Source organism: Laccaria bicolor, genomic scaffold, assembly GCF_000143565.1.
Source record: "Laccaria bicolor S238N-H82 LACBIscaffold_2 genomic scaffold, whole genome shotgun sequence".
NCBI classification, from domain to species: domain Eukaryota; kingdom Fungi; phylum Basidiomycota; class Agaricomycetes; order Agaricales; family Hydnangiaceae; genus Laccaria; species Laccaria bicolor.
In genome coordinates, this window is record NW_001889873.1 from 2,986,276 (window position 1) to 3,005,728 (window position 19,453).

At 46.8% G+C, this 19,453-nt stretch overlaps 8 protein-coding genes across 8 annotated transcripts; 4 read left to right on the forward strand and 4 right to left on the reverse strand.

The window, feature by feature from the left end:
* Positions 1-166: 166 nt before the first annotated feature.
* Positions 167-1,579, forward strand: LACBIDRAFT_306155 (uncharacterized protein; the record flags this gene model as incomplete). Its single annotated transcript, XM_001874903.1, has 7 exons — positions 167-513; positions 565-622; positions 677-886; positions 936-973; positions 1,036-1,354; positions 1,412-1,501; positions 1,553-1,579. 7 exons carry the CDS (start codon positions 167-169, stop codon positions 1,577-1,579), a joined length of 1,089 nt encoding a protein of 362 aa, XP_001874938.1.
* Positions 1,580-1,717: 138 nt separating this feature from the next.
* Positions 1,718-3,024, forward strand: LACBIDRAFT_306156 (uncharacterized protein; the record flags this gene model as incomplete). Its single annotated transcript, XM_001874904.1, has 6 exons — positions 1,718-1,993; positions 2,054-2,076; positions 2,138-2,173; positions 2,242-2,413; positions 2,469-2,862; positions 2,915-3,024. The coding sequence occupies 6 exons, from the start codon at positions 1,718-1,720 to the stop codon at positions 3,022-3,024; spliced, it is 1,011 nt and encodes a 336-aa protein (XP_001874939.1).
* Positions 3,025-3,132: 108 nt separating this feature from the next.
* Positions 3,133-6,467, reverse strand: LACBIDRAFT_306157 (uncharacterized protein; the record flags this gene model as incomplete). The annotated part of the gene is made up of 11 exons (XM_001875432.1): positions 3,133-3,357; positions 3,408-3,540; positions 3,595-3,783; positions 3,841-4,154; positions 4,204-4,306; positions 4,357-4,676; positions 4,726-5,091; positions 5,138-5,292; positions 5,346-5,454; positions 5,507-5,937; positions 5,990-6,467. The coding sequence occupies 11 exons, from the start codon at positions 6,465-6,467 to the stop codon at positions 3,133-3,135; spliced, it is 2,823 nt and encodes a 940-aa protein (XP_001875467.1).
* Positions 6,468-7,905: 1,438 nt separating this feature from the next.
* Positions 7,906-9,128, reverse strand: LACBIDRAFT_319398 (uncharacterized protein; the record flags this gene model as incomplete). Its single annotated transcript, XM_001875433.1, has 8 exons — positions 7,906-8,111; positions 8,187-8,301; positions 8,345-8,458; positions 8,509-8,574; positions 8,627-8,716; positions 8,764-8,897; positions 8,950-8,953; positions 9,021-9,128. The coding sequence occupies 8 exons, from the start codon at positions 9,126-9,128 to the stop codon at positions 7,906-7,908; spliced, it is 837 nt and encodes a 278-aa protein (XP_001875468.1).
* A 421-nt stretch (positions 9,129-9,549) lies between these two features.
* Positions 9,550-12,798, forward strand: LACBIDRAFT_292346 (uncharacterized protein). The gene is made up of 11 exons (XM_001874905.1): positions 9,550-10,115; positions 10,170-10,293; positions 10,458-10,784; positions 10,839-10,923; positions 10,946-11,042; positions 11,093-11,263; positions 11,320-11,361; positions 11,412-11,582; positions 12,207-12,287; positions 12,342-12,621; positions 12,694-12,798. Exons 1-10 carry the CDS (start codon positions 9,555-9,557, stop codon positions 12,540-12,542), a joined length of 1,860 nt encoding a protein of 619 aa, XP_001874940.1. The 5' UTR covers positions 9,550-9,554; the 3' UTR covers positions 12,543-12,621; positions 12,694-12,798.
* LACBIDRAFT_244474 (uncharacterized protein) lies at positions 12,765-15,101 on the reverse strand (the record flags this gene model as incomplete). The annotated part of the gene is given in 12 exon segments (XM_001875434.1): positions 12,765-12,938; positions 12,990-13,109; positions 13,126-13,127; positions 13,153-13,528; positions 13,581-13,823; positions 13,909-14,064; positions 14,116-14,240; positions 14,290-14,445; positions 14,494-14,616; positions 14,669-14,714; positions 14,762-14,965; positions 15,018-15,101. The coding sequence occupies 12 exon segments, from the start codon at positions 15,099-15,101 to the stop codon at positions 12,765-12,767; spliced, it is 1,809 nt and encodes a 602-aa protein (XP_001875469.1).
* A 151-nt stretch (positions 15,102-15,252) lies between these two features.
* Positions 15,253-16,350, forward strand: RAB6 (GTP binding protein). Its single transcript, XM_001874906.1, has 6 exons — positions 15,253-15,368; positions 15,416-15,536; positions 15,590-15,662; positions 15,712-15,823; positions 15,873-16,033; positions 16,085-16,350. Exons 1-6 carry the CDS (start codon positions 15,256-15,258, stop codon positions 16,144-16,146), a joined length of 642 nt encoding a protein of 213 aa, XP_001874941.1. The 5' UTR covers positions 15,253-15,255; the 3' UTR covers positions 16,147-16,350.
* Positions 16,351-16,468: 118 nt separating this feature from the next.
* Positions 16,469-17,917, reverse strand: LACBIDRAFT_306164 (uncharacterized protein; the record flags this gene model as incomplete). Its single annotated transcript, XM_001875435.1, has 6 exons — positions 16,469-16,643; positions 16,698-16,852; positions 16,906-17,283; positions 17,337-17,504; positions 17,566-17,772; positions 17,819-17,917. 6 exons carry the CDS (start codon positions 17,915-17,917, stop codon positions 16,469-16,471), a joined length of 1,182 nt encoding a protein of 393 aa, XP_001875470.1.
* Positions 17,918-19,453: the final 1,536 nt, after the last annotated feature.

Sequence of the window (19,453 nt, forward strand, 5' to 3'; positions counted from 1 at the left end):
ATAAATAATTTGCTATGTTTTCTGCACAGCCGGTTGAGTTGATCGTGACTTGTGACCGCTCGTCGAGAATGACCATCATTCTCGACAGCATCCCGCAGCCAGCCTGACACCTTTCTCCGACAATCTTTCTTTCCTGCGCTTGTTTCCCTTGTTCGTAGACCATTCGATGGCATACCGAGACCCCTACGTCGACCAATATAACTTGGGCACTCAAAATAACTATCATGGCTCTTACGCTCCACGACAGACATACGACGACATGGGTCCAGATTATGACCCATATTCTACGGCATACGATAGCGAATCGAATCAGCCATACCACGACTCAAATTCCGGTACACAGACTTACCCCCCTCAACGACTGCCCTCAACAAAAATAGCTCAACGGCAGCCCTCAAATGGAGCCTACATAACCGACGCCAATAGAACCAATATCCCTGTCCTCGCAGTTGCCCCCGTACGTAAGGAGGGCGGTGGATTTGATAAGGGAGAGTTTACGCCGACCACTCCGAAGTGTGCCGTTACTTCTCCGTCTTGACGTGATGTTCACTTTGGGAGAAATAGATCAGTTCGTGCTATCAAGAATTATAGAGTTGACCACCAGGGGAACTTGTGGACGAAAGTATGTCATATTCGTAAACGACGAGCATGTCTTGTTGACCGCTCGCCTTTCAAGGGAGGACGAGGGCGCTGCGTTGGACGGGTTTGTTGTTGTACAGTTATGACGGCTGTCTTCTTGATCGTCAGCATCGTTCTTTCCTTGGCTCTGGTAGGTCAGGTCCAACCAACAGTGATTCCGAACTTTATTTTTGCCTGTTCAAAGTGGATAAGACCGCCCAGCGTTGTCATCGGGAATGTCCAAACTTCTGGGGTCAATGTTACGGGAGTGGGTCTTTTCTTATATAGTATTCGTATTTTGGCTCAAATGACTCCAGGGCTCAGGTTTATCGATCAACCTGGGAGTTAATATCTCGTTAGTATTTTGCTCTATTGGTTGACTAACGCATCGAGCTTACTTGTCTTACTGCTTTTTAGCGTCAATAATCCAAATTATTTTTCTGTCGACTTTCAAAAGATTGAAGCTGAGGTATTTATTCGCAATGTGTGGAAACCGTATATTTTTTTCCTCAAAGCGCCGCAGATATACTATCCAATCAACAACACCCTAATTGGCGGCGGGACTTCAGAAAACATTATATTCCATTCAAGATCACAAACTGAATTCACATTCCCATTCATGCTTTCCTACCAGACGACTCTTGATCCTCAGGGTAAGATTTTGATAGATCTGGCAAATAAATGTGGCGTCAATGGAGGGACAAAAAGCAACATATCAGTCAATTACAAGATCACGGTTAGCTCTCTATTATCATCTTGAGCCCTCATTCTTGAAAAGCTATTTTTTTTCTAGTTGGGCATTCGAATTGTGCTTGTGACGATTTCTCCTGTGGTCGCCAACACTTTCACATTTTTGTGTCCGATCAGCGCAGCTGAGCTTGAGGTATGAAGAGACTTGGTCATTTTTCCGTACACTAATCCTTTCTTGGTGTAGGATATGCTCAAAGGAGCTGGGAGCTGAATACTTAATGACAACTGTTCTAAAGTTGGAAATTGTGGAGAGTTTTCCTTATCACGACATACATACTTGTCAGGAACGATTATGAGTGACATTGCATGTCACCGCACTAGACCGCAAATCATAAACTTTGCTCAGCCCATGATGTCACATAGCACCCCATTCCAATCTTTTCTTGGGGGATTGAGTATTCCAATCCCAGTTCATGCCCTTTTGCTTCTGAATGGGAGTGTATTGGGAGTTTCGGGTTTCGTGCATCGCGCAATGAAGGGAAACCCAGAGGCTTTGTCCGGAGCAGTTGGTCTCATCCTTGGGGGAGTTTTTGTGGCCATGCTTGAAAACACAAGCCTCCCGCCTCCACTACTTCCTCTTCCCAAGGTATTGCTTTCGGGCTTCTTGGTTGGTTTCGGGACTAAGGTGCGGCATCCCTGTATAATCTTTTACTTTCACTATGTCTGATTACTAATGGTGCTACAGTTGTCGAACGGATGTACCTCTGGGTGATTTTCGATTATCAATATGTTTTTCAACCACACAACGTTAATTAGGCTCCCCTGACAGTCATATGATTAGCGGTTTATCCCGATTCTCTTTACGGTACGTCAAATATGCTTCCTTTCTTCTTTCCCTGTTGTTGATGGAAGGACGGCGTGATCTATTAATAGTTCGTTGGTAGCGACTGCAACCTTTTTTATTACAGGCGTTGTCACGACATATGTTTTTCATCAAGACTTGCCAGCAATAAGCACTACAGATTGGTCTATTGGTCCCATCGGTTCAAAATTACTTGCATTTCAGGCCGTACCTCTCGCTTTATCTGTTCTTTTGTACAACCTCGTACGTCCTCCTCCGTGTTCTGTACCGGCGCTGCTTTTGTTGACAATATACAAAGTCCCCTGCTGATACTCAGCTCAACCCGTCGGTTGACGAACACTCGACGCTCGTCAACAGGTCCGACTCTTCAAATTCTCTTCTCCGCTTGCTAGCTCCTCTTATAACCGGCTTTCACTTCGCACTCGCCCTTCGGCTGTCGAATCTAACAGACCCCACTCGCGTTCTTTCCTTCCTTCTTTTGCCATTCCATCGCGCGTTCGATCCCTCTCTCGCTTTCCTCGCCGTGGGGGCGCTCCCCCTCAATATTCTATTGTACCATTACGCGCGCGGAAACGAAAGGCCTTGCCTTGGAGGTAAATGGGGTATTCCGAATACACCTGGGAAGATCGACGTAAAACTAGTTGTTGGCGCCGCAATCTTTGGAGTTGGATGGGGATTGACAGGTGTTTGTCGTGAGTACTGATTCTCCCTTGCAAGATATTTCTTGATTCGTTGTGATTGCAGCCGGTCCAGGTCTGGTTAATTTTGGGAGGTCACTTGTTGGCAGCTCAAACCCCACGCCGTTTGCGGGTTGGTTAGGAGGTGTTGCTTTAGGTGGATTGTTGGCATGGTAGATGTTATATGTCCCACCCATAGCGGAAATATCCAGACTTTCCACTATTCTGAATGAATTTCAAAAATTATGTGTTTCGACGCTGTTGTCGGGTTGAATACTGCACAGACTAGGCACCTACCCGTGCAAGCCCAAAGCTAGGTACCCCTTCTGAGTTTTTCCAACATTCAATGACGAGGGTGTGGAATGCAGTCGATTGGACAGCATCCATGCCCAAAGGCTGATGAAGGTCCACCAGGGCCCCGAGAAACGGCTTAAGACGGTCACGTAACTTGATTTGAGCTTCAGAGTTATCGCGAATATCTATCCGCCTCAAATCATTGAATAAATGACACTAAATCTCATCAGAATAATTTTGATTCAATGACATCTGGAAGAACATACGTCATCATCAACGGATACTGCGAGTTGCTGACCCTCTTTATCCTCTATCGCCAAAGCAAGATGGTATAAATATTGGACATATTCGTGATCGAAATCGTAGCAATCGTAACAAGCTTTCCGAGATGGATCAATCCTGAGACGACATGATGTTAGGATATTTATATCAAAGGAAAAAATATAGACATACTCTGACTTGCATCGAGAACAGAACAAGATAATGGCATTCCTCAGGTCTGGCGGATACATTTTGATAACCCTAGCGAATATCCTGTGTTTATTAGGATATCGATCGAATTCCAAGATTTGTTTGATGGTTGAGTAATAAAGACCTTGAACGGGTGCCGAGCTCGTCTGCTGCTGCCAGAGCGATTTACGTCTTACACAATTATGTGCATCAGTAAGCGGTCGGTGTATATGGCATGATTCTACCCACCGAATCAATTCTGCATAACGCTCATCGCCAGCATCCAAGGTCAAGTTTTGTATTTTTCTCTCGTTGCCACCAAGGAATCCGTGAAGCAACTTTACTGCTTTGTTCATACGCAGACGGAGTTTGTTAATGCGATAGTAGGCAGGCACATTAAGTAATTTTGCCATTTCATATTGTTCGTTGTCCAATAAGACTCGAAGAATGCGTCCTTGAAGATTCAAGGTCCAGGTACCTGAGTAATTTGGAGAGAGCTGGGGATGGGCAGTGTAGTCTGTAACATATAAACATGGCCCATCGCTCTCCTCGAGTCGTAAGATCTATGAGACGTAATTAAACGCTCAGCCTTGTTTATCGGGGATAACTCACCTCCACCGTGCCATTGAAAAAGGAATCTTCGACAGCATCTTCGATCAAGCGATGTTCGAACTGGGCAGATGAGTCTTCAACCTTCTCCCACGCTTGTTTCCGCCTAAAAAGTGATGAGTAAACAATATTGCGAAGTACATGAAGGAAGCGCACTCCAGTAGGGCCCTGAGGTATAGGTTCGTTTCCGATTCCCCTTCCTCTAATTGGGTAATTTTTTGTTCAACCACTTTGCCCTCCAGACAGCCGTAATTGCTCCGTTTCATCCGGGCGTTCCGTATGTGATAAAAGCTTCCTTTTTCCATTCGTCGCCCCAAAGTAGCCGCACTGTCCCACATCTCTATTTTGAGCACGAGCGTGGCCATGGACGCAGGACACCATTTTGCTTGAACGGGATACAAATCTTTATTGCATGTGTAATCAGTAACATAAAGGCTGTAAATGTTGTCTTGAAGGTTAGGAAAGCCAGCAAGTACCTGCGTATCATGTGGGATTGACAAGTGGTGAACGTAACGCTTCTCGTACCTCAACTGTGCAATCAAAATAACCACACGGAGGTCTATCAGGGTGGACTTCTCTGATTAAACAATGTCGTCTGACACCACCACCGATGGGAACCTGATACATATTTGCAACAGCGTTCTCTTGAGCATTGTTCTTTTCGCCGTTCTGAAGGTTACACCACCAGCTCGATAGCTTTTGGCAATATTGAAGGTCGGATTCTTTAGGATCGAAGAAATGCAAAGATCGAGACCCCGCAGTCGACATTTCGGGCGCAGAAACTTCTGTCTCATCACCATGATGTATCTTTACCTTCGTTGATGAGAAGATGGCCCAGCAAAGTATATCGTGATAACCAGCCAAAGTGAGATTTCCCCTAAACATGGAGACCTGCTCAGAGTCAGAGTGTAATTCAGCAGCGTGGTAAGATATAAACCTTAACACCTCGCAGGATTATAATGTCTCCGAGCTCAGGGCAAGGTAGCCAATGTTTGGCTTTTTTAAAGCAATTGACCTGGATGCCTCGGAACGACGCAGAGACCTCGAGGTTTGCAGTGCCTGGGTCTACCATTCGAAAGCTGCAATGCCAATCTACGGCCGTTTTGCGTATAAGTATAGATGAATACTAGGTTGCAAGAGGATACCTTTGCTAGAGTCGACTTGCTTGGGGCTAGACTTATAAATTACGACACCAGCGACATTATGCTGACAGTGACCATTCGAGGCGATGTCCTTCAATAAAGTGTATGTCGCCTGAGCTTCTTCATGAACTACTGTAGGAAGAATGAATGAGCAGGGTGCTTACGTGGTCGCTCGTAACTTTGGGTGAGGGGTTGGATAACTCGGTTGTAGGCGATGGCATGACGGACGAGATTTCAACGGGCTGTTTTTCTACCGCATGATCCAAATTTGCCGTTTCCGAAACACCTAAGGATGCCCTGGCTGCACGTTTTTGTTTCTTTTTTTGCTTCGCAGTCAATGGCTGGTTAGGTGCCACAAGCATGGTTGAAGATATTGAGTTTGACAGCGGTTGAGGAGCAAGCCCATCGGGCGGCGGCCGAGTGTCATTGACGGAAATCGAGGGTATATTCGCATTTGACGATTGGAGCGAGGGCTGAAGAGGAATAGGGTTTCCTCCCTCATCAGCTGGAGGCCCACTGATCAGAGAACACCGTTTCGATGTCACTAATGGGGTCGAAAACCAATTTGCATCTTGTGCCTCTTCCAACTTTTCCACTGATTTCAATCAAGTTAATCCAAATTGAGACACATAAGAGGAAAAACCTACTCATCCAAGTGTCAATTACCACCTCCTTGTGTGATCGGGTACATTTGATTTTAACGCCGTCGGGGAAACTAATTGTCATGGGAAGGCCAACCGAGCTACTGCTGCGTTTATCAAGGTGAGCGCCTTCCAGCGACAGAATAAAGTGTGTCGCGACGCTGATGGAATCCGTAAAGATGTGGAAGAATTTTGCGCAACGACCAGAAAACTCGACTTGAAAACGAACTGTACGTGAATCCGTGTACTTCAGGCTGGGCTCAGGAGCAACTTCGACGACGGCAAGAAACTTCTGCGCCGACGCCGATGGTCGCCAGACCATGAAGAATTTGCCTCGGATGAACCCTGCAGGATTTGGGCCATTCTCAAAGATGTCAAAGGGATTCTGATCAAGGTGGTTGTCAAAGGGGAACGAGGGAACATTTAAGCGAGGCTTTGACGACTTTCGCTCGTCATCTGCCTCGCAAGCGGCAGCTCGTTTCATGATTCAAGTCCTCAAAGTTAAACCACGTCAATGCGAAACGCGTTTTGTCACGAAACGTGACTGACGACAACGAGTGACACCGACCACGTGATTAGATATCCTCACTCTCGACAATGAGACCCACCAAAGACCCACACTGATGGTAGCGACTGACCACTTTTTAATTTTACTTGCGCCTTCCTTTCTTTTCATCCTCTCCTTGTTATTTCTTAGAAACAAGATTCGAAGCACGAACAGAACAAATTCATTCAAGGAAACTTCTCCCTGCCATCTGCAAGCATTGTGCACCATCCTGACACCCACAAATTCTGCTTGGCCAACACAGTATGCCTCTCTATTGACGTGCAAAATTCGAAGGAACCCCGACGTCATCGAAATCCAAATTTTAAAGCTGATCAATAACATACGTCTTGGAGCTCTGGAACTACGAGATCCACGCGTTCTCGCAGATATACTTCGTGGCCAGCTCCACGTTTATGGATGGAAAGTGTCGATTGGTTTAGATCTACCCCGGTGGCCCTACGACCTTTTGTATTTCAGGCGCTTACATTCACTGTCTGTCAACCAAGTGAGTCGGCGTTACATACAAGCATGTTTTGGGGCCAACCCACATCTAGGACCGTCAACTGGGATCCATGCAGTTTCTTTCGATGTCCGAAGCGAAGTCACCGGTGCTCTTACCCCTCTACTGCACAGGGTCCGCCCACGACCTTGACATTGTGCCTTCATCTGGCCTCACACCAACGATTCGCGCAATTCAATCTTCAATACGTGAAGCGGAGACGGTAGCTGTTGAATTCACCTCTTTGGCACCACACGTTACTGTAACAAGTCAACACTTTGTTCTATGCTCCCTCCTTTCCCTTTTCAAGTATCCTAGAAGTCAATCAGCCCTTGCGCAACTTTCCTTTCCTTCAAAGCCAATGCACCATTTCGTTGAACTTCTGTCAACTGGTCCCTCAAATGTGAAAATAACCTCGATGACAGACATTTCGGAGAACTTTGCAGAAACACTGCTGAAAAAAGAACGGGAGCTAGCAACCGACGATTTGGTTCGGAGGGTATACGTCGAGAAGTGGGGGCACGAGGCTTGGCGCGAGAAGCGGTTCTTGCTGAGCTGGGAATCAGGCCTGCTGCTTTCTGGATGCCTTATGCGATGGCGAGTTGTTTTAAAGAAGTGACCGCTCTTTGTGTCCAAGTCAAGAGTTGTCTTTTGCAAGAATCGAGGTATACATAGGTGACGAGAAATAAAATAATTTGATTTTAAGCCGCCCTTATCAACCACAACTTTGACGCGCTATCAATATGAAAGAGTTTCCACAACTCCATCTACGATGCGGATGGCGTCGGGTATATGAAACTTTTCATATTGTAGAGCAACTGGTGTGCTAACAGCAACAAAAGATCAGGCCGTAGGATCGCATACGAAGTGGATGACTTACTCCCAACCTGTCACCCGTTTGATCGGTGCATTTAGCTTGAGGAAACATCTTTTCTGGATCTCTGCACTAATTTCTGCGCCCACACCCGCCGTCATACCGGCTTCATGAACGATCACCAATCGGCCAGTACGGTTGACGCTTTCTGCGACAGTTTCGACATCCCAGGGGAGGATAGACCGCAAGTCAATCAGTTCGACCTTGGCTGAGCGCAGAGAAGCAGATATGTGAGGTTGTAGTGCAGGCTCTGGAGAGGAGAGCATGTGAAGAGCAGTTTCACAGTGATACACTGGTGTCCCCCATGTCAACAGCGTAAGATCGGCTCCTGGAACCAGTATCTCTGCTTGACCCAGGGGTAGCTCATAGTCATCAACGGGAACTTGTTCGACTGCAAACTGGTTGCTGAATAACTCAACTCAGAAGATAAAGTAAGCTGACGAGACCTGCTGAGCGATATAGAATTTTTGGCTCCATGAATATCACTGGGTTGGGGTCGCGAATTGAGCCCAGTAATAATCCTTTGGCTTGGATAGGTGAACGGGGTATAACTACCTATAATGTCGAATTAGCAGTTGCGTGGAACCAGATGGAAAAAATAAAACCTTCAACCCTGACGCTCCCATGAAAAATCCCTCAGGGGATTGAGAATGGTATAGCCCCCCATGACCCTGAAAAAAACTTCAGATAAGAGAACGAAACTCATAGGACGTCGGTACGAACCACAGACATAGTAGGCGTCCGTATGGTCAGACCTCCTACATTGTACGTTCCTCCCGAACGATATCGAATCTTTGCAGCTTCGTTGACGAGCTTGAATCGCTGATGAGAATAGTGTATCAAAACGGGTAAAGTTATACCTGATCAAAGGCAGGAAAAATGTAGTCCGCAAATTGAATTTCTGCGATAGCAGTATGACCCATCAACGCAAGTCCGACGCCAAAACCTACAATGCCTTGTTCGGTTAGTGGTGTATTGAATACGCGTTCTCGACCTATTTTTGTAAGGTGAGGACACATGCACATGGGTCTCCGACGTTGACTGACCGAACTCCTCTGCAAGGCCCTTGAAATTGATTATTATAAATAAGTGCTGCCGAGAGAAAGAGAGTGCCCACCATTGTACATCTGAATACACCTCCAAATGCAACGTCCTCTCCAAATACTACAGCGCTGTCATCCTTGGCGAGGGCAATACTCATTGCGTCGCGCACAGCCTGGTACATATTCATCTTCCTTGTTTCGCGACCACCAATGATAACGGTGGATGGACTGGACGCATCGTCATCTAGCCAGCGAAGCCCTGGGGTTCGAAGGGCAGTCTCTCTGGTGCTTCTAAGAATTGTAGAGGTTGCAATGGAGGGCAAGTGCCCACCAGCGGGAGGGGCCGTGGAGTTCGAACGACACTACCCAATATATGAATGAGTTGTTTGAGGGCAAAAGAGATATCCTTACGATTAGGGAAGGACATCTTCTAGTGGCTTTGAAAGGAAGTGAAAACATGAAGGAAAGAGAGAATGGCTAAGATCCGGTGTTGCCATGAAGTTCTTGAGCAGTGAAGTGCCAACTTTCAAACGGCCTGCACGGCCCGGATAAGCCCAGTAACTTGAACTTACACTCTTACGCGGCGAGTGATATTTCCTGCAGCATCTATGGAAAATGAATCGACATTCGTAGCACCAGAGGGTGTCTACACCATCACAGAGGAACACAAGCCTAATCTTGTCCAGGCCCACGCAGTCAGTGCCGGTGTCGCCATATTTCCCACCAAAGTCTCCACTGTCGTCGTCCGATTTCCACCTGCAAAGCAAGGCAGCAGTCCTGGCTTTGCCCAGCTATTAGGAGGTAACAAGGATGTAAAAAAGGAGAAAGGGACTAAGGATCGCGAGGATGGCGCTAGTCTATCAAGTAGCGATACTTTTGACGAAGTCGACCCACAGGCTTCATCAACCCAAGAACACGCGACTGGCACAACTTCTTCAGTGGCCTATGAGCACCATACCTTATTCTCTCATCCCCCTTCGACAGGAAAGAAGAAGACATTGGCACGGCCAAAGCACAACATGCGAACTACGTCTTCCACATTCATCACTAGAATGCAAACCGCGGAAGGTCTCACAAGAACTTTGCAATCGAAGCAAGGAGATGTGACCTTCTTGTTCTACAACGTCGCAAAAAGTTTTGTTTGGATAGATCCAAGTTCTAGGGCAAAAGTACGGTGGATACGTCGATATGCGGATCGTTGTGGTCAAGCTTATCCCTCTTAGGAACCACACTCAAGAATTACATTTTCCGCCCATCCTACCTGCCACGATGTGAATATGTCGACCGTTTCTTCTGAGCATCTAGATGTGATCATTGGATTTAACACTGGAGATCTCGTGTGGCTAGGTGAGCTGGATCTTTACTTTACTACAAAAATCTAATGAACCTCAGATCCCATAACATCTCGTTACGGACGGCTAAACAAGGGGGTATGAAGCTACAATTGTCTTGGTGAAGTTGTCCTTGATCGATAAATATTCAGGGCTCCATTTCAGGATCTCCATGTACAGCTGTCCGATGGGTTCCTTCGTCCTCCACCCTCTTTCTGGTTTCACACGCTGATGGAACCATCATCGTCTATGACAAAGAACGAGACGATGGCGTCTTTTCACCTCAAGACCCCAACTCTCCATCCCCAGACCTCGGCAATATACCCGACCCCGAAGATGCGACATCTCAGAAAGAATGGAATCCCACTGATAATATTTTTGTGACGATGCCACCATGGCATCCAGTTGCATCGGGAGGAAATGTGTCTCTCCCCGGGAAGCCGGAAAAAGAGAAAGCAGCTCGAAATCCTGTTAGCCACTGGAGAGTTTCACGACGCGCTGTCGTTGGTATGTCCATGCAATCTTCAACGGCTTACTGTGAATGCTTCTGCTAAATGGCAGATTTTGTACTCTCGCCGGACGTGAAGTATGTAGCCGCTATATCAGAAGATGGGTGCCTCCGAGTGATCGATACATTAGCAGAGCAGTGAGCAACTACACTACTAAAGGGTTGGTCTAATGATTCTCAGGCTCGTTGATTGCTATGCATCTTATTTCGGAGCCTTGTCATGTGTTGCCTGGTCTCCAGATGGAAGGTTTATTCTGGTCTGTCATTGTGCTTGGTGTCAATACAGATATGAACCCCGTCCCTTTAGACAGGTGGTCAGGATGACTTGTTGACTATCTTCTCACCTTGGGAGCAACGAGTTATAGCTCGATGCCAAGGGCATTCTTCTTTCGTTTCGGCGGTAGCTTTCGATGACCTCCGCTGCGATGGACGAACGTATCGGTTTGGCAGCGTTGGGGAGGACAACAAGTTGGTTTTGGTAAAGCCCTCCGATCTGGACTTCTTTTGTGTTTGATTCTAATACTTATTTACCAGTGGGATTTTTCTAGCGGTGCCCTTCATCGCCCTAAATTCCAAGTCAGTTTGTAATTTACTAACACCATTCTGTTGCTCAACTTCCTCCAAAGCCGTCTCATCATCAGCGAATCTCCATGTCATCAACGATTTCGCTGGCTTTTCGACGAGACCGATCAGCACAGCATCTACCGTCTGTAGGATCCTTGGGCGCAGACGTCTCATCCCCTCGGTACCACCCCGCTCCTTCCCGGAACGAGATTGCAGTTCTCCAACCTGTACTTGTATGTGATTCCTCGTAGCGCCCTTTTGCATCCTGATCATTCTGCGCAGATCAAACAGCTAGATTGCGACTTACTTACGACCATCCAATTTCTCCCACGTTGTATATTGACGTCGACCAAGGGCGGTCATATCAAGTTGTGGATAAGGCCATTGGCCCTCCGGCCACGCCAGTTGAAAAATAATGGTCGTGGACAGTCAGATGTTCAAGACATCCTACCTTGATCAATGATCTTCTGTTTAGTCTAATAACGTGGAATCCTACAACTGTGCTATTCCCCCCATGTATCCTCTTGTAGGACTAGACTTGTTTGTGTAGCTGATCGGATAGCGTGTCTAGTTTAAGCGGGTGGCTGTTGCCAAACTCTGAGCTTTCTTGACTTTTACTAGAAATGTCTGGGAGTACTCCAACATTAATACCGCGTGAGCCAAGGTTTCCCCTCCTCCTTCCAAAACCGCCACAACCACATCCTATTCCCCTCCCAAGACGGCGAGTTTATGGACACTTGCACGCCCTTCGCGACCTGCAGCGGGAGATGGATGATTTGAGCGACGAAGAGAACGAGCTTGAAGATCTTGCAAGCACAAGACTTGTTGGCCAGAATTTGTGTTGATCTATGATATAGAATCTCAATATTCGCAATCGCGGATATGGCTTTCTGGTCCCCATCGGTCGTTCCCTCACACAGCAGGAGGAAAAAAACGATGTACGCGTGAATTTCATCTTGTTCGACAAGGATCTCTTTGAATACAGAACGCAGGCAGAGGATGACACAGATGATTCTGGTTCGAATCAGTCTGGAGGCGCCCCTTCGGTGTTGGAGGATGATGGAGAGAATGAATCCGCTCAGGACTTGGATGCAAGTATGGAAGACCTCGATGAAGATGCTACGGCCGATACAGAAGACAACGGTGATGGAGACGCGGACGATATGGACGACGGACCCTCAGATGCGTCTTGAAATTCTGCCTGAAGGGTTGTAGCGACGCACGGTTCAATTGCACACCATCGTTCCGCGTCCTTCGCACTGTCTGCACTAGGTGTTCATAACATCCATCGTGTTTCATCTGCGATATTAACTTGCTTTCAACTTTGTTTTTTTGTTTTGCTAGGTCTTCAGCGCTTCAGCATCTTCAGGCCCTGTGTTTCTATAATACAAGCTATGTATGTATACAAATTTACTTCAAGAATCATTACCATCAAACAAAAATGTCCATAAAGCTTGCGGATCCTTGTAGTCGTGATGCACGATGCTAACGAGCCAACGCTCGTTTCGCACGCCCTCAAGTAGCTTTCTCTCTTCCGAGCCAGGCCGGTAGAAAGATGCCCATTCTGACCAAATGGAAAATGCCTCATCCTAAATCAGTTTTGAATATGTATGTCCAGTTAAGGTAAATCATTTTCCAACCTTCCAAGTGAGAAAGGACTCTTTTTCGATGATTGTGGTTTGCGCAATCTCTTGACCTGGAAATACGCCCCAGGTCACGGCATTTCGTCCGCCTTCTGGGACATTGCTGCGACATTCACCCTGAACGAAAATTAACATCTTCTCAAACATAAAGGCTTGTGACCTGCCTTGTAATTTCCAGCAAAATAATGAACCCAACCATGACCATTCCGTTCCACCCGTCTTTCGATAACATCCATATCCTTTTCCTCGCAAAAAAACTCGACAAATCCTTTCTGGAAAACGTATCCTCCTCTAGGGCCCCATCCAACGACTTTGTCTCCTGAGCTTACACCATCCACAGCTGGCTGAGAGCCGACTGTCCACCAACTTCGACGCGTGAGTCTTTCTAGGTGAGGCAATATCATCAAGGACTCAGATGAAAGAGGCGTAGGAGAAAAGGGTGTCGTCAGAATCTTGGCGTGAAGATGCCCAAGGAATATCTGAGTAAGGTCATCAAGGGACTTTGGATTGTTCCATTGCGCAAGAACATCACTTCCCTGGATTTCGCATGATGAATTGAGGACAACATCTTCACTAGAATGATCTCACAGATATGCCCGATCCGCCCCATAGATCCTGGTTTCCAAATGCAGGACTTTTGAAGTCACCAAAACGACCATTTGGAAAATCGTCCCAGGTGGCTGCGTTGTTGAGCTCTCCACGGCCTGCTTCGCCGTCCGTTACCGAGATTGTAGCTAGAGTAGATGTCGCCGTATCCGTAGCACTCGTGGGGGTTATCAAAAGGTCGGGTGGACCCATTTCAGCAGGGGGCTCCATCGTCCCTGGTGTATCCTTAAAAGCATGGGAATTAGGTAACTGGAGAGTGTCGCGAAACTTCTCTTACTTGTATAAGTTTATTGTGGACAGGGGGGGTTACACCTGCCCATCGGAGGGTCTCTAAGACTCGTTGGACGCTCTTTTCAAGATTAAGGGTGCAGAAATGGAAGCCTTGAATGCCTCCTTCTAAACGTAATCGTCGAATCATTTGGACAGCCAACTTGACGCCGTAATCCTTGACAAGTTGGTCGTCATGCTGTTTCGTAAATAAATTGGTCAAGCTGCATTTCCATCATCGGCCACCTACACTTATTGGCGCGAGATCTTCTGTGATACAAGCAGGAACTCGGGTACCGCATAGTTTGGTGAGGCGCACAAAAGAGGCATACGTTTGAATGGGCATAATCCCGGGAATGACTGGGACGGTGATTCCTATGAAATGGTTTTGTATTAGCTTCTACTACAGCCAGACACTCGTCACCTTTTGACCGTATTTTTGCCAGCCAACGCAAAAATTGATCCACGTCGTAGAAAAGCTGGGTAATGATGAAATCCGAGCCTGCATCCACTTTCGCCTTCAAATAATCTATTTCCTTGTCTTCATCCGTCGTGCTCTCGGTGTGTCCGTCGGGATATGCTATCAAAAATCATCAGGCAGAGTAGATGCAGTGACAAGACAAATTACCAGCTACGCCAACACAAAAGTCTGACGAATACTCGGGAGACGCGCTGATGTAGGAGACAAGATCCACCGCGTGAGTAAACCGCGGATCGGATGGTATCCACTCCTCTTCACCCCTCGGGGGATCTTTGTAATACATAGTGTCAGATGAGCTATGTTGGTTGCGATGCTCACTCACCCCCGCGCAGTGCTAAAATATTCTGTATTCCGCGGTCTCTGACAGCCTTGAATATATTAGAGAAGATTCCATGACCTTACAACAAAAACTCACTTTCAAGACCTCGTCCACTAGGCCTTGCTCCATATTGGTACATGTCAGATGCAAAAGCGTATCCAGATGATAGTCGCCTTGTGTCAGACTGGCGAGTTCTAAACTTCGATCCTTTGTTGAACCGCCCGCACCCCATGTCACACTAATCGCCAATGGATTTAATGTTGCCAATCTCGATATGCGGGAAACCAAGTTTTCGAATCCCTATGTACAAGAGAAGTCACTAAGTGGAATTTACGATTAGAAGCGTGATGACCTGATCTGTACGAGGAGGAAAGAATTCAAAGGTATAAAATGGCTGAGATGGGTCGTGAGCCGCGATTTTGTCGGAGAGCTTCATGACGAAGTGGCCACAGGATAACTTTATCCCACTTTACATAACTTTCGTCAGATTTTGGAACGCTTGTGTCACGTGGTCACACTCCTGTCCGTAATACTCGGCTCGATGCCGGCCATACCTGGCACACTTAGTTTCAACTTTGAACTTTACACTCATGTCGGACTCACCATCAACGCCAGCTGCTGATTTCTCTTCATCTCCCCCCAAACGGACCAAGATCGTCTTGCTGGGCGACCAGAGTGTCGGGAAGACGAGTCTCATCACCAGGTGTGTTTCCTTGTGATTCGAATACATATATCTCAAGTTTTTTGTAGATTCATGTATGACACCTTCGACAACACCTATCAAGCGACTATCGGCATTGATTTTCTGAGCAAGACCATGTATTTGGAGGATCGAACCGTCAGATTACAACTATGGGACACGGCTGGTCAAGTGCGTCTCGTTCTCTTCGGGTCGACAGGCGTTGCATACCGACTACGCTTTAGGAACGATTTCGATCACTAATTCCATCATATATCCGAGATTCATCAGTCGCAATCGTTGTTTTTGACATCACAAGTGTGTTGAACTCTTGTCGTGTTGCTTCAGTTGGTAACTGCTTAATTAGATCGCCAGTCATTCTTGTCTACGACCAAATGGATCGACGATGTACGCTCAGAACGAGGGAACGACGTTATTATTGTGCTGGTTGGAAACAAAGCTGACTTGTCTGACAAGCGGTACGTCCATGCCCAACCTCAATTTGTAGCGATTTGTCGACCAGAACAGTCAAGTAACTCTAGAGGAAGCCACTGCTAAATCTACGCAACTCAACATCATGTTCATGGAAACTTCCGCCAAGGCTGGACATAATGTGAAGAGCCTATTCAAAAAAATTGCCATGTCATTGCCAGGGATGGAGAAGGAGAATCAGGCGGACCCCAATACCAGTGTGTTGAATTTCCTCATTTGAAATCCGTCCCTCTTATTCAGTATGCTAGAAATCGATGTCACGACGCCAACAGCAGGCGAGATACCAGAAGCATCACAATGCAGCTGTTAATCAGTCATATGCATGTCCAGTCGTCTCTCATAGTACTATTTATTGTCCTGGAGTACGGGGGGTACAGGGAGCATCTACAACGCCAGTTCAGATTGATCTTCCTCCGTCAGAATGTCCGTTTCGTTTATCTTGGTTGATCATGATACCCTTACCTTGTCTTCTTTCCCACAATATTGTGGAGGATATTATAGAGTTTGACTTGTGAGAGATGGCAGGAAATGCGCAGGTGGTATCACGTATTCACCGACAAGGAATGCAATGATTGAAGGAATGGATCGCACCTGGCATATCTTCCCAGCATGGTACATTGACACTTCTCTATTTAACCCCGATTCATCGTATTCCCAGCGCCTCTGGGATGCTCGTCGACATATCTCGCCCAACTCTCATCTTTCAGACGTTTCTCCTCTGCCCTCGTTTCGCCGCCTGCTGTTCCATCCATTTCCGAATCGATCGCTAGCTTTTCAGAAGATGTCGGGGCGGCGCGTGACGCAGCTCTGAATAAGTGGACGACTGTCAGAAAATGGATTTCCTGAACTCAAAAGACCCACCCTCCACCCGTAATGATATTTCCTCGTTGACGTTCTACTTCCAAGTACTCGTCGATCGACATCGTTGGCAGTCGATGACCTGGGCCAAAAACCTGAGCTTGAAGGCGCGACCGTTCGCCTGCACCAGAGGGCAGAATAGTAAACGTTCGAAGCGGCTGCGTGTAACATTAGAAACCCGTCGGCTCCTGTATGAATGTAGAAAAGATACCTTGCCTGAGGAATCAAGCAGTGGACCTTTCCCGCTTGTCACCAAGGGCGAATCCAGCTTCCAGAGGTCTCCATCAGATTCCCGCTGCCTGTCTCTCCCATCTAAATCAGAAAAAGACGGGAGTTGTGGGCTAGGGGGGGCGTTCCGTAAGATCTCAAGTTCTTGTTGCAAACTCTCGAGCTGTTTTTGCGCTTCAACAAACGTTAGTCGCAGGAGCAAGCATGTTGTTTTGCGGAGAACATCATCAGTTTCCGAGTCAAGCGGTTGTTCATCTGAATCGGACACTCGTTTGGAGGCTTTAGGAAGGAGGGAGGCTATGAGGTCAAAGTTCGATGACGGGCTGTCAGAGCTCGGTTGGCCCCCGCGTTTCCGAATCACCTACGCGACATAATTAGCGGGCATGTTTCGCTTTTTGTCCGCAATGAACCTACCTCGATACCAGCCCGCAAATCCTTTTCCTTCTTATACTGACTAATCTTGAGGTCTCTGCGCTTCGCAGGATCAATCACTGTTGTTGTTTTACTCGAATAAAGCGAGCGCTCGTCCTCGGGAATAATCTCATAATTTTCGACTAACGAAATGAAGGATCTGAGGTAACCCTGCAAAATTTAGGAGAGTCAGTTGCAGATAGGCTAATTCGTCGAAGAGATACGCACGCACTTCTGTCTGGACGACTGTATTCATACGCGCAGCCCTCCCAATGGATCGAAGGCGACTTTGCACCTCTGAGAAAACATAAGGGACGAACAGATAGATAATATCCCTAGTAGAAATATCTTCAAACACTTCATTGGGGCTAAACAACGATAGATCGCTGATCTGATGACGAAGGCTTTCGACGTCGTTGAGACTTTGAGTTAAAAGTTCCTGCAGCGATATGAGAGTTAGCTGAAGATGAAATTGATCAAGTAACTTGGGTGTGGTCTTCTATCGCAGGTAGGTTTAAAGCTTTCGAAGCGTAATCGAGGCTTCTGTTGAATAAAGCAGAGGGTGACAGTGATTCCGAGTCCATAATGTAACTCCAGAGAGATTCAAGGTTTTGATCAGGTAGATGAGCGCTGAGCAATAATTTGGCAATAATGCAAAACAGTCCTATGTAGCCAAGGGAATAATACCGCATGTACAAGCGTATGTAACACCTTCAAAGAACGACCACCACCTTCGTCTCAAAACCAATCATGGAAGATCTATACAATATCACAGATGTAATCTAATCATTTTGATGAGAGCGCCGTCTCTTTACTCTTTCAGCCAAACCCGCAGGGTCAGCTTCAGGTGAAGGTTCTTTTTTCCGTTTTGAAGGAGAAGGCAAAGACGGCACATGAGATGTTGCTGTATCTTTTTTCCCAGTGTTTCGTTGCGTCTTGCGTGTCGAAGGTGAAGTTGGCAGAACCCCATAGGAGGCGAACGACTTCAGATCTGCAGTGAACAACACCTAGAAGCGAGGTACGTGTTTATAGAGGTCAATTGAATGGAAAGAACCCACTGAGTGTGCCCAACCAGCGTAATCACCCCATATCGACAAGAATTTCAAATTCATTTCCTCATAAAGCTTTGGGGTCATGTTTATCTTCACTTTGGAAGAAGCTTTGAGACCGTAGTATTTTATTGCAATCTGATGGACGTGGGTGTCGACTGGTATCACCTCCTTCTAGTTATTCACGTGGAAGGGTCAGATTCGCAAAATTTCAATTCGGAGAAAATACCTTGTCAAGGCTCATCAAGAGGACACAATCAGCGACCTTTCTGCCAACACCAATAAACTGGAGAAGTTCTTGTCTCGCATCCGCCGTGCTTTTACTTCTGAGTCCTTTTAGCCAACGCTCCGAAGCTTCGGTAGGGTCGTTTGGTAGCGCAGAGGATCCGTGGGTTTGGAAAAGCATCCTGGCGGTGCGCTGAACAAATTCCGCTCGGTACCCAAATCCAAGGGTGCGAAGGGTGGTGCGGACACTATCCTCGGCGAGAACAGACGGAGGAGGAAACGGGTAATAGGTTTTCGTCTCTGTTGAGTGCGGCTGAGCAAGTGAAAGCAAAGGCGGAGAATAGTGCTTGCAGAGGTTTTGAACCATGTTGGTGATTCGAGAGATGTTGTTATTGGATGAACATATGAAGCTATAATGTAAAACGTTGACCCACTAGAACAATTTCTGTGGCAGTTGGATCACCTACGATAGCAGGTTTTCCCATGGATCTTGTCGTAACATTCTAATTCCTCCGAATCTGTCTTTAAAAGTTGCGAAAACAGCATCTTGAGCTGACCATGTATCATAGAGTTTTTCAAGGTCAACGTCAAGCTGAAAATAGTCCTTAAGCCAGACCAAAGTTTCAGCGTCGCGCAAGGCAATCTGGGTGGCAGTTTGTTGGGAATCAGGAAAGACTGCGCGATAGAAAAGGGTGTCGGATGACTGGCGTAGGCAGACGAGGCGGTCCTTCAAGCAAAGCCTGTACTCATGGGTTGGCTGCAAGACCGAGGTGTCGGAGCATGATGATGACAGAGGGTATATTGACCATCGAAATGACTGACCGCATCTAAGAACAACAGCAAGAG

What these genes read in the sequence shown, in the direction of transcription:
- LACBIDRAFT_292346 (XM_001874905.1), top strand. Translation starts at nt 9,555, where the DNA reads ATGGAAAATGAATCGACATTCGTAGCACCAGAGGGTGTCTACACCATC. An exon ending in TGGAGATCTCGTGTGGCTAG is followed by an intron (nt 10,294 to 10,457) that starts GTGAGCTGGATC and finishes CTCCATGTACAG; the next exon opens with CTGTCCGATGGGTTCCTTCG. An exon ending in AGGACAACAAGTTGGTTTTG is followed by an intron (nt 11,264 to 11,319) that starts GTAAAGCCCTCC and finishes CTTATTTACCAG; the next exon opens with TGGGATTTTTCTAGCGGTGC.
- RAB6 (XM_001874906.1), top strand. Translation starts at nt 15,256, where the DNA reads ATGTCGGACTCACCATCAACGCCAGCTGCTGATTTCTCTTCATCTCCC. An exon ending in TATGGGACACGGCTGGTCAA is followed by an intron (nt 15,537 to 15,589) that starts GTGCGTCTCGTT and finishes ACTACGCTTTAG; the next exon opens with GAACGATTTCGATCACTAAT. An exon ending in GCTGACTTGTCTGACAAGCG is followed by an intron (nt 15,824 to 15,872) that starts GTACGTCCATGC and finishes CGACCAGAACAG; the next exon opens with TCAAGTAACTCTAGAGGAAG.